At 53.2% G+C, this 12240-nt stretch overlaps 1 protein-coding gene across 3 annotated transcripts; it reads left to right on the top strand.

The window, feature by feature from the left end:
* CFAP298 (cilia and flagella associated protein 298) lies at positions 1-11315 on the top strand. 3 transcript variants are annotated; one of them, XM_045902550.3, is made up of 7 exons: positions 1-735; positions 2446-2613; positions 3814-3881; positions 8329-8487; positions 9733-9864; positions 10586-10681; positions 10991-11315. In XM_045902550.3, exons 1-7 carry the CDS (start codon positions 597-599, stop codon positions 11099-11101), a joined length of 873 nt encoding a protein of 290 aa, XP_045758506.1. In that variant the 5' UTR covers positions 1-596; the 3' UTR covers positions 11102-11315. The 3 variants fall into 3 exon arrangements, with proteins under 3 accessions (XP_045758506.1, XP_054360084.1, XP_054360083.1); XM_054504109.2 differs by lacking the exon at positions 1-735 and adding an exon at positions 889-1098; XM_054504108.2 differs by lacking the exon at positions 1-735 and adding an exon at positions 889-1079.
* The last annotated feature ends 925 nt before the right edge of the window (positions 11316-12240 follow it).

The raw sequence follows: 12240 nt of genomic DNA on the forward strand, positions 1-12240 counted from the left end.
TTCCGGAAGTGGTGACTGCAGGCGGCGGGAACGCCGCTGAGACTCGGAGCGGCGGCGGGGAGCCTGCTGCGGGGCTCGGGGCCTGGAGGTGCCCACCACCCCACCAATCCGACCTAAAAGGCTTCTCCCACCCCACCCATCTCCCTGGGTGGAACCTCGGGCCCAGGCGAGTCGAAGGGGCGTTCCGCGCTCCCCTCCGGCGGCTTGGGCTGTGTTGGGCGGTCGCCCAGACAACAGGCACTTCCGGGAGCGAAGCTCGGCGAATCCCGCGGGGCAGGGTGCCGGCCTGGACCGCGGCCCTCTCGGACTGTGTGGATCGTTGCCCGGCAGCACCTGCTTCCGGGAGCGCATTGCCGGGCCTCTCGCACTGCGGCTTAACCACCTTAGGCTTCTGACTGGAGCTGGGGCCCCCTGTGTTTCTTTGTTGCTCCTGGCAACAGCCACTTCCGGGAGCGAGTGCCCCCCCCCCGCCCCGTTCCTGCATCGCTGGCGCCCGAAACCCGAGTTCCGTCTCTAAGCAGCAGCTCGCCCTCGGGTTACGGTGGGCCGCGCCTCCCGGGCCTCCTCGCCGCCTCGGCGGGGTCTCCGGGGCCGCCATGGTTCTGCTGCACGTGAAACGGGGCGACGAGAGCCAGTTCCTGCTGCAGACGCCGGGGAGCACAGAGCTGGAGGAGCTCACGGTGCAGGTGGCCCGGGTCTACAACGCTCGGCTCAAGGTGCAGCGCGTCTGCTCAGGTGCTGCCCGGCGGCGCGGCGAGTTTGCGGCCGGGACCGTGGAGCCCGAGCCGGGGCGGGTCCGGGAGGGGAGGAGGAACGGGTCATCCGGATGGGGAAGTGGGGCGGGAGCCGCAGGACTTTTCTCGGGTCGGCTGGGCGTGGGGGAGGGTCAGGTTTGCGAAGATTTGCAAAGACGTGAGGCTGGCGGGCTTGGAGGGGGACAGCGAGGTTTCCCGGAGATGCCTGAAGAGCCAGCGGAGCGCGTGGAGACGCCGGCACCCGGCGGGCGGGCGAGGCCGAGTGCGAAATAGCCCGCGAGAGGGAATAACCCGCGGGCGCCGCAACACTGGGCCGCAGAGCAGGTGTAGTGGAATAGAGCAGGTGGGAGAGGTGGGACGGCCCCTGGCCCTTTTCAGAAGGTGAATTCGGGGGCGCCTGGGTGGCTCAGTCGGTTAAGTGTCCAACTCGATCTCAGCTCAGGTCTTGATCTCAGGGTTGTGAGTTCAAGCCCCGCACGGGGCTCCCCGCTGAGCATGGAGCCTGCTTTAAAAAAAAAAAAAAATGAATTCACTTCTAAGGGGGAGCACCTGATTTAGGACAGTGCCCCGAGGATGGAAAGACCAGCTGAGGGTCTTGGTGTTCCTTGCCCTTCTTCAGGGAACACAAGCCTTTTTTCTCATGTTACAGCGTTTGGTCACTCTGTCAATGATTAGAGCAGCGCTCTCTGGGGACTTTCTGCCGGGAGGAGGTGTTCCCTATTTGTGTGTCCAGTAAGGCACCCACTAGTTGAACACGACCCAGGATATGCGTTTTTAATTGTATTTTTTTAAAAGATTTTATTTATTTATTTGAGAGAGAGAGAGCATGAGCAGGGGGAAGGGGGCAGAGGGAGAGAGAAAGGGAGAAGCAGAGTCCCCGCTGAGCATGGAGCCCAGTGAGGGTCTCCATCCCAGGCCTGGGATCATGAGCTCAGCTGAAGGCAGATGCCCAACAGACCCAGGCACCCAGGCGCCCCAATTGTATTTCATTTTAGTTTAAATGTAAAGAGTCAAGTGGGGCTAGTAGCTACCACATTAGCTACACACAGCACAGCAGTTGACAGGATACTCCAGATGTGGTCTAGAATGTTACTGTTTCTATAATACGTGATTTTTGTGCCATGGAGAATTCCTTAAGGGTTATGGTTTCTGCCTTTATGAGGCAGACATAAAGTTTCTTAGTAAAATTTACTGATTTCAAAACAAGGTCAGTATTCCTTTTTTTTTTTTTTAATTAAAGCATTTGGGGAGAAAAGGGACTCCCAATTTCTTTTTCTATAAAATTATCAATTGAAAACATGGTGCCAAATGTGAATAGTCATGTTAGTGACTCATTCGTGTGTTCTGCAGCCCCCACTGAACTGATTGGGGCTGTGATTCAGGCAGGCGCCAGTGCTGTGCCTGCCAGAGACAAGGATGACTGAGACCAGCCCCTTCCCCCAGATATTTAGTCTGGTGGGGAGAGATAATAAAGATACAAAGATAATAAAGGCCCCATGAAATTACACCATTTGTCAGAGGTCAGGGACAGGCCTGGCCCAAACCAAGTGGCATCTAAGTGTTTGTTAAATAAAATAGGGAGCCGATGGGCAAGGCCCCTAAGCTCTAGGGAGCTTACATTTCAATGAGGATAGAAAGTGTTGTGATGATGATCATGATACATATTGCCTCACTTTCTCTTATTTTTAAGAAATGGAAGAATTAGCAGAACACGGCATATTTCTCCCTCCTAATATGCAAGGACTGACCGATGACCAGATCGAAGAACTGAAATTGAGGGACGAATGGGGTGAAAAGTGTGTACCCAGTGGGGGCTCAGTATTTAAAAAGGATGACATTGGCCGAAGGAACGGGCAAGGTAATCCAGCATGTGTCTTCTGTGTGCACGCCTGAGTACAGTAGCAAGTACGCAAGAGGCTCTTTCCCTGAAAACATTGACCTCAGTTTTCTATACGAACCAATGAAATGCTGCACTTTGTACCTCCTTGTGGTGCAGTGCAAATCCGGAATGAATGGGGCGGGTAGAGGAAGCATCTGTCTTCTTGCTCTTACTAAGATGCTGCTAGCTCTTAAATATGTTAGGTGAACCACCTGAAGCTGCCATATTTGTAGGTAACAGATGGTGAAAATTGGCACTTTCTCGTATGGTTCAACCTAATCGTTTTGGGGGGAAATGATTGCAAATGCATTGAAGGTTCTGTTCTGTTATGGTTTGCAGGTACTGGGCTTTCTTTATTGATTCCTTGAGAAAGAAGGAGATTAACTTCGGCCCACGGGTCTCCACTTGAATGGAGGGCATGCCTCTCTGGGGGGGTAGGGCCAGTAGCCCAGTGCATGTCAGAGCATTCTGAAAGTGTTCCCCCCTTTAGTGTATGCTTGATCGGGTGGAATTTCAAGAAGAACAGATGGTAACCCATTCGGATAGCTTATCCCTTTTAAATTGCAGAAAAAGCTCCATTTAAAAGACTCTGATTGATCACTGAACAAACACCTAAGTGTCTGCTGTGCCCCTAAAACACTGTTAGGAGCAAAAGAAATACAAAAGTGTCCCTACAAGGACTTTATAGGCTCAAAAATTATTTTTGAAGATAATAGGAATTTTTAGTAGTATTTCCATTGAATTTTAGCCTGGAAAATGGCTGGCTGTCTTCCACATCTTTTCATACATAGACTCGTCAATTTGGAGAGGTCCTTTGCTTTTTAGAAGGAACTGCATCAATGAGAAAAATAAGAGTATCTCATAAAAACCAGTTAATGGTTCGTAATTCATCTTTCAACCAGTATTGTCTTAAATTAGCCCTTTCTGTTCTAACACAGCTTTATGTTTCTAGCATTTTCAGTGTCTAAGCCATACTTTTCTTCATTAAGAAGTTAAGCTTTGAGAGAGTCTTACGTGACTTCTCACAGCCAGCTCTCTACCGTGTCCCTCGCCTGAGTTCCATGTGGGTCCTTCTCTCATCTCCCTGCTCCCCGACTCAGCCAGGAGTGGGGTTAGGACATGCAAGAAGAGTTTTAAAGATGGCCATTTCTCTCCCTCTTCCCTGTTTTATTTTCATAGCTCCAAATGAAAAAATGAAGCAAGTTTTAAAGAAGACTATAGAAGAGGCCAAAGCAATAACATCCAAGGTTAGCTTTTGAAATGATGCCCTATAGTCTGTCCTTTGAAATAACCAACTCCACGTCTGGCTTCCAGAATTCTCCGCAGACCGGCCTTTTCTATTTTTTTGGCCTTCCAGAGTCAAGGGAGAGCAGCATGCTTGGGGTGGCCCCTCACTTTTCCTTTCCATAATGGTGACAGTGTCCTCCCGGTTTGCGCAGGTCAGGCAGAGACTGTGCCCGGCCTGTGTGAGTGCCGATCGGCGCCTGCGAGATGTCTGAGGAGCTTAGCAAAGTGAAACGTAAACATTGTGGGCCTGGATTAGCTCTGTGGATATTTGATTGACCTAGTACGTGCTGATAGGAGTTACTTTTTTGTGATCGTCCTGATAATACAAAAACTGTTTCATAGACAGAGAAGCGTAAGTCCTATGGTTGACAGATACTGTGAATCTGGAGGAAAAGGATTTAAGGCTGTTTGAAGAGTTGGGTTTTCAGTCGCTTTATGTGTTGACCTGGTCATTGCTCCCACCCCCTCCCCCAGGCCTTCACAGTTGATAGCTGTTTGTGCCGGGGTTTTTCTGTTCTCCTCCTCCTGATTCCCTGGGCAAAACTGCTACTTCTAAACCACTATGTCCTGAATTCTGCAAGCTCCTAACTAATCCTCTTTAAGTGCTTCAGGAAAGACTGCCCTTCTATGCTTGTTAATACAGCAAAGGCTCTGTGAAGTCCTACAAGGAAGGCTTTGGTTCAGTCCAGCAAAATGCATTTGACCCTAGAATGGTTTGTTTGTTTGGGTTTTTTTTTTTTTTTTTTAAAGATTTTATTTATTTATTTGAGAGAGAATGAGATAGAGACAGAGAGAGCATGAGAGGGGGGAGGGTCAGAGGGAGAAGCAGACTCCCTGCCGAGCAGGGAGCCCGACGCGGGACTCGATCCTGGGACTCCAGGATCATGACCTGAGCTGAAGGCAGTCACTTAACCAACTGAGCCACTCAGGCGCCCTGTTTTTTTTTTTTTTTTTTTAATTAAAGTATTGCTAATGATAATAACTATTAACACCTGGTCAAACTAGCGCCTGTCAGGACGAGTTAGGAAAACAGTAGCCTGGGCGTGGCTCTGCACCCTTCCCTCCCCAGACTGGTTCTGGGCACTTGTCTCCCCTCTTCCCTTTGCCTGGGGATATGTTTATGCAATTCTCTCCTAGTTTACAGAGAGGTTTCCAGGGGTTCCAGTCCTCCGCTGCCATGACTGGCCCAAGTTGCTGAGCCCCCGAGCAGCAGGCCCAACTTCTCGCCTAGGGCCCTTTCTACGCCGTCTGCCAGACATGCAGTGCGGGTTGCTGTCCCCTCACCAGACCCTGCCCTGTGGGGGCACTTAGCACTGTGGGTCTGGTGTTCCAAGGGTTCGAGTCCCGTGGTGGGAGGTTGGTTATGGGGAGAGTGAAAGATGGTGGAACATCCAGACGAGGTGGCTCCCGGGGAATGAGACGACTGTGTCTCTGCAGCCCCGTTCCCTGGGACGCCCCTCTGCGGAGAGCGAGAGACTGTTGGGGTGTCTGTTGTCCTGAGGCCACACCATAGTTGCTCCCTGGCCGGGGTTCGCTGCCCTTGGCCTTTGGAGGAGCTTTTACAGAAAATGACTCTGGCACCCCACCACTTGGTATTGGTGGCGCAGGTGACACCCTCCCTGCAGAAGCCTTCCCTCACGTGACCCCATATCTGAGAGCTCTTCTCACCGATCCTTCGGCATAGGTCTCTCCTGGGAAGACCTGATGTGTTTTATGGGGATTTGGGTCAGGAAACGGTCTCATGAGCCCCTGGGAGTAGGTGAGGCAGGAATAACACCCTTCAGTTCACAGATGAGAACCTAGCTTTCGGGAGTTTCAGTCTGGGCACCCAGCGAACGGTCCGCCTTCCTCCCTCAGGACACAGATCCCACCTGTCCTCACCCCTCTCTGGGACCTGGGTGTCCACACTATAGGACGGCCTGCATTTTCTCAGGAGCAGGGATCTTCTCCTTCCGTGTTACTCATCTACCACTCAGTGCCATTATAACGCTGTTACCCAGAAAGGTCCCAGCCCAGATGTGAGCTGCGATGTGTCCCCCTTAGTGCAGGACCTTCCATCCTGCCCTGCTGTGGAGTCCCTCTAGCCCCACTTTCCCAACTCACCTCCTCGTCCAGCTGGGCCCTGGCTGGCTCTCTGTGGGCAGGAGGCCCCAGGCTCTGAGGCTCCGAATGGCCTGTGTCCGTGGGCAGCTTTGCTTCCTGCTTGGCAGAGAGGTCAGGGCTGTCGGGCAGGAGCCCTCGCTTCTCTGTCCCTCCCGCAGGTCTTCTCTTCCTGCCACCCCCTCGTCCGTCCCTGGAGACTCGAATTGACCCGTGTGTCTCGTCCCCCGGCTCTCTCCCCTTTCTACTGCTGCTCCCACTGCAGCTTGTCTGGATCCCCACCTTCTAGAAACCCAGGACGGGGGTAATGCCCAGTGTCTCCCCTCCCGTGGGCTGCGTCTACCCTGTTAATGCACTCGGGCCTCTTTCCTTCCCTGGAAATCAGTTCTCTGCAGCTTCACCCTCACAGCACCCAGTCGCCCGCCTTTCCCTCCCAGTAAGCTTCCCAAAGCTGAGGTGCCCCGGGTTTCTCAGAACCCCGCCTCTGTTTACTTCCCCCACAGCGTTGGCCGTCTCGGGGCCACTGGTGACCCCCTGACCCGCAGATCTGAGGCTTTTCCTGTCTGACTCTGGCCTTTGAGCACATGGGAGATCCTCCTGTCTTCCTGTTCCTTCCCAGCTCCCTGAGCGCCCTTGCCCTTACATTTGCTATTAATCAGAGTGCTTTCTCCTTGGCCCGCTTCTCCTTTCAGCTCTTCCCCCAGTGTTTTCCCTCCTCTGCCAGATGCATACTTACCTCTGCAGTTAACTCAGATCTGCCTCCTCCCCCTGACACCTGCCTTCGTTGCACCTGAGTTTCTTCCTGGTTCCTAGATGGTTCTACCTGAAAGCCTGCCAGTCAGGACTTCATCTCAATTTTCCTAGACCCGAGAGCTCATTGATTCCTCGCGCCTCTCCCTGTGCTCTGGACCCAGGAAGAAACACCTCCCGCTGACTTCCTCCTTGTGTCAGCAGAGCCCCCGGTGCCTCGGATCACACGGGCTGTAGCCCTCCCTGCCGCCACCCCCAAGCCTCAGCTTGGGTCCTGTACCATCTGTCCCACGATGCCTCTCCAACCCCACTCCTTCCATAGCCTCAGCCACCGCTTTCTTTCAGGCCTTTTAGACACCAGCAGGGTGGCCTGAGTTCAGGTTCGACACTAACTACCTGGGATTGGCACAGACCCCACAAGTGAAAGGACAAGGCCCCCGCAAGGACCCCCTCCCTTCAGACACCAGGCCACCCACGCTTCTGTCCTGGCTCCACATTTGGAGGTTCCCGAGACCCCCTTCCAGGTTCACCAGTTTGCTAGAACAACTCACGGAACACACTGCAAGTGCTATACTTACTATTATCATTTCGTTATAAAGGATGCAACTCAAAGAAACCACCAGACAGAAGAGACTTAGGGCAAGGTCGGGGGGTGGGGGGTGGGGGGCGGCAGGGCAGCTTGCAGAGCTGCCACGCCCTCCTCCTGAGGTTCCAGGCACCCATCTTCAAACATCAGTGTGTTCAACCAGGAAGCTCCACTGGGCTCACTACCCAGAATTTTTAGCAGGGTGTCATTACGTGGACATGAGTGATTAAATGATTGGCCACATGATTTAACTCCTCTCCAGCCCCCTGCCTTCTCCCTGGAAGTTCCAACCCCAGCTTGGTCTCCCTGGGGTGACCAGCCTCCCCCTTGACAGGAGGTCCCAGGCGGGTCACCTCGTTAGCATAAACTCAGGGCGGTCCAAAGGGGCTCATTATGAATAACAACAGATATTCCTACCACTCAGGAAATTCCTGGGGATTTTGAAGCGCTGTGCCAGGAGCAGGGGACAAGGAGATGTATTCCCCACTGTATCAGCACCCCTCTGCTCTCCCCTGAGCCTGCCTCCTGCTCTCCCTGGCCTTGTACTGTGCTCGGTGCAGACTCCCCAGCCTGGCTTCCGTGGCCCTTCCAGCGCGAGCCCCGGCTCCCTGTCCAACGCTAGCTGCCATCGCCTGCCCGCTCCCAGCAGAGCGGCCCGCAGTGCTCGCCCACTGGTGCTCTTTGCTTCTGCTGGTCCTGGAGCACCCTGTTCCCATCTCGGCCCTGTCACTCACCACCCGGGCCACCTTCCCCCGAGACGTTGCCTGACCCCCTCGGTCTGTGCTGTGCTGAGTGTCCTCTCAGCCCCGCTCAGTCTGCCTTACGGTCTAGACCGTGGTGGGCACACAGACGCCCCGGGGGTAGACGTAGTGGCTCGGGCAGTACCTGGTGAGAGTCTTGTACGAGAACTTGGTATTTATTGAATGGGTTAGCCCCACTGTAAATAGTGATGCCTGTCCTTGCCCTTTTAGAAGCAAGTGGAAGCTGGAGTCTGCGTTACCATGGAGATGGTGAAAGACGCCTTGGACCAGCTTCGGGGTGCAGTGATGATTGTTTATCCCATGGGGCTGCCGCCCTACGATCCCATCCGGATGGAATTTGAAAACAAGGAAGATTTGTCTGGAACTCAGGTATGCGGCTCGTGGGCATTCTGTAAGGTGGGTCACCTCTGATTTGGCCCTCTGCCCCTGGATGTGGCCTTTTGCTCCACACATGGCTTTGCACCATGCTTCCTGTGCCTCGGGGCGGAGTCCTGAGCTTAAGGGAGGACCCCGAAGGTAGCGCTGCTGGGTGAGGGCACCCAGAGGGGCAGGCAGGAAGGTTTGTGAGGCTGCCCATCAGGAGGAACTGAAAATATTCCCATTTTCTTTGGCCACTGGGAAGCCAGAAACCTAATTTGTGCCTATTTCTACCCAAAATGTATTGGTCCCTTTGCATGGAATTTTGTGTTCTGGCCTTAACCTTTTGCTTCATGTTATTTTCCTACCTTTATGTTCTTTTTTTTTTTAAAGGCTTTATTTATTTGACAGAGAGAGACAGCGAGCAGCGAGAGAGGGAACACAAACAGTGGGGAGGGGCAGAGGGAGAAGCATGCTTCCTGCGGAGCAGGGAGCCCGATGCAGGACTCGATCCCAGGACCCTGGGATCATGACCTGAGCCGAAGGCAGACGCTTAACGACTGAGCCACCCAGGCAACCCCCTACTTTTATGTTCTGTTTTCCCTTGTTTTTCTCATTTATTCCTTATCCTATTGGGCAGTATCTGTGGCTCTGAGCCATCTTAAATAGGTGGATATGCAGAAGCAAACAAACAGCCTCATTATGCCTATATTTAAAACCCAGCAGGATTCCAGTGTTCTTTCCTGGCAGGATCCTGAAATTCCATCTGAGAAGGACCTTGTAGAGAAGGGTACAGATGATACCAGATACTCCTCACTTCCCAGAACAAGAAATTAACTGAGTCGGTCGTGAGTTGAAACTAACAGGGAAGGCATTAAAATGAGCAAGGGCGGAGCGCCTGGGTGACTCCGTTGATTAAGTGTCCAACTCTTGATTTCGGCTCAGATCATGATCCTCAGGGTCATGAGATCAAGCCCCATGTCAGGCTCCGCTCAGTGTGGAGCCTGCTTGGGATTCTCTCTCCCTCTTTCTCTCGCTCTTCCAAAAAAAAAAATGAGCAAGGTCTTTGACTCGTTGGAGGGGTTGGTTCTTCCCGATGTGGGGAGAGGAGGTGGAGGGGGTAGAGATGGCAGAACCTGCCCCATACTGGTGGGGGATGGGGTGGGCACCAGCCAGGCTCGGTGAACCGGGGGTAGGATCACACACTGGGAGCAGTGTCCCGATAAACCTTAGAGCCAGTTCTTACCGTGGCCCCAGGCAGGGCTGAGTGTCATTGAAGAATCGGAGGCCCAACTGTGGTGGGCAGCCAAGGAGCTGAGAAGAACAAAGAAGCTTTCAGACTATGTGGGCAAAAATGAAAAAACCAAAATTATCGTCAAGATTCAGCAAGTAAGTACTTTTGCTTTAACATGTCACAATTTTTTAATTATTTTCCAACCGATAAAAATTTAGAATAAATCTGACTTAACGTCCTTGTTGCAAATACTTTAGTGCCAGTAGTCCAGGCTTAAAGTAAAACTATCCTCTTTATGTACCAGCAGAAACTAGAACATATGGCTTGATTGACACTATCTGGAGTTTGTTTTAATGGCGGGGTGGGGAGTTGGGGGGTAGGTAAGCCATGTTGATTTCAACTTTAGAAATGGGCTACAAGTAACTGAAAATGTTTCTTGAAATGAAAACTACAGCCTAGAGCACGGATTTCAAGTTTTCAAAGTACTGATACTCTGTAAACAAGGAGGATATGCCAGAAGGCTTTACAGATGGAGGTAGCATAGGGCTGTGTCTCCCCAAGGTGCTCTGTCACAGTCGTTTCTCTGTGATTTCGAGAACACAGCGTCCTCCATGATTATCTCCCTCCTCTCCCCACTGGACCTGCAGTGGCCGACGGGGGGATGGCCGTGACCAACAGCACTGCCCACCCCCTGGTCTCCCTCCCCCCAAGGGCCCTGGGCAAGGGGCTGCTGGAGCCCAGGCCTTCGAGTGATGGTCAGAATGGGTCACCTGGGTAGCTGTGGGCAAAGGCAGTTGGAAGCACTCACTGTTACCTCCTGGACTGCCCCTGGAGGAAGGCTCTAACCCACAGACTGCTCTGCCCGCATCTTTTCAGAGGGGACAGGGAGCTCCCGCCCGGGAACCCGTGATCAGCAGTGAGGAGCAGAAACAGCTGATGCTGTATTATCACAGAAGACAAGAGGAGCTCAAGGTACCGGGATCGACAGAAGGTTTTCCACAGAGCCGGCACCAGGGGGCCCCCGTGCCCCACCCAAGCGTGCAGGGCACTTTGGGGGGCGGCGAGTCTTGCAGGATGTGGGGTGGGGGGCATTGCTGGAGCTCCGTTCTCTCCTGCGCCGTGGGGACCCTGCCTGGTGGCCCACCTGCAGCCAAGTCTGGAAGCTTCCTCTGGGCAGGCAGGGAGTGGGAGTTTGGACTCGGGGGTTCTTTCTTCAGTCTGTTGATGTTGCAAAACACTTTTCCAGAAATGCCTTCCTGAGTGAGACATTTTTATTTCCAGAAATTGGAAGAAAATGACGATGACTCCTGTTTAAATTCTCCGTGGGCAGATAACACCGCTTTGAAGAGACATTTCCACGGAGTAAAAGACATCAAGTGGAGGCCAAGATGAAGTTAACCGGCTGATGACGCTGTCAGAAATACTAGCCTTTCATTTAGGCAAATAATACAAATTTAAAAGAATAATAATAGTAACAGTAAGAGTGCCTGCAGCCCTCTGTGAAAGATGTTGCATTTCTAGTTTTCCTAGTTTTTCTTTCCATTTGAATGTTTCAATGAAAAATTATTCAAGGTCTTAGAACTTAATAAATACACCCTCAAAAGAATCAGCCTAAATTATTTTTATTTGAGAACAACTATTTAGTATCTGAGGTTTTTCTTTGCGTACTAAAGATGGAATGACATTTTTTTCTTCTGGATTTCTTTGTTTCCTGTTCTCACCACCGCTGCTGTGGGGGAGGAAATGGAAGAGCCCTCTCTCCCTGCGAGTCCTGCGTGCGCCGCGAAGCTTGGCCGCTAGAGGCCGCTCGAGGCTGCCCGCCGCTCACCGCCCTCCTGGTGGCCCCTGGGGGACCCGCAGCCCCTCCATCCATCGGCGCCCAGCCTCCCAGGTAAAGTCCGCCTCCTGGCCAACGCCTCACTGGCCTTGCTTTAATACAGGCTACAGCCGTGGTGGAAGCCGGCTGGCAAGCCTGTCTAACTTGGAAGCTGAACCAGTTCTTCGGTAATTTCTGGGCTTTTCCTGAGAACGAATGCAGGCCCTGGTAACAGACGCAGTTGCCCCTTGTGGGCTCAGCCTGCAGCTGTCCGGGTGCCAGGCTTCCCCCACAGCTGACGATGGTGTCGGGCTCAATGACCACCGGTCGTCCTGACTGCTTTTCTACGACAGCTCTGGTCTGAAGCCCCATCCCCTCATACCCACAGACCCTGGTGCCTGAGCTCAGTTCCTCTCCCAGACTGCCTGGGCAGCCAGAGTGGCCTAGAAATCCTGCCCTGCTTGGCTTTTGGTCTATAGAATGCCGTCCCCCTAGTTGGAGGACATGCAGTGTGCTGGCCCTGAGTTAGAGTGACGTGAGGGACTCGCCCTGCCCTCGCCCTCCAGTGGCCCCACTCCTCTTCCTGTCCCGGAGCCACCACGGGCTGGAGCTCTGGTGGCAAGCGGAGGGGGGGGTGTGTTCTACCTGCTGACGGCAGGCTTCCCGGGGCGCTGGGCCGGCCACTGCCCCCCCCCCCCCGCCCATCTCCAGCAGC

The sequence above is a fragment of the Mirounga angustirostris genome, unplaced genomic scaffold, assembly GCF_029215605.1.
Source record: "Mirounga angustirostris isolate CCGP_5_RB_7025 unplaced genomic scaffold, mMirAng1.0.hap1 SCAF_1, whole genome shotgun sequence".
Classification (NCBI taxonomy): Eukaryota; Metazoa; Chordata; class Mammalia; order Carnivora; family Phocidae; genus Mirounga; species Mirounga angustirostris.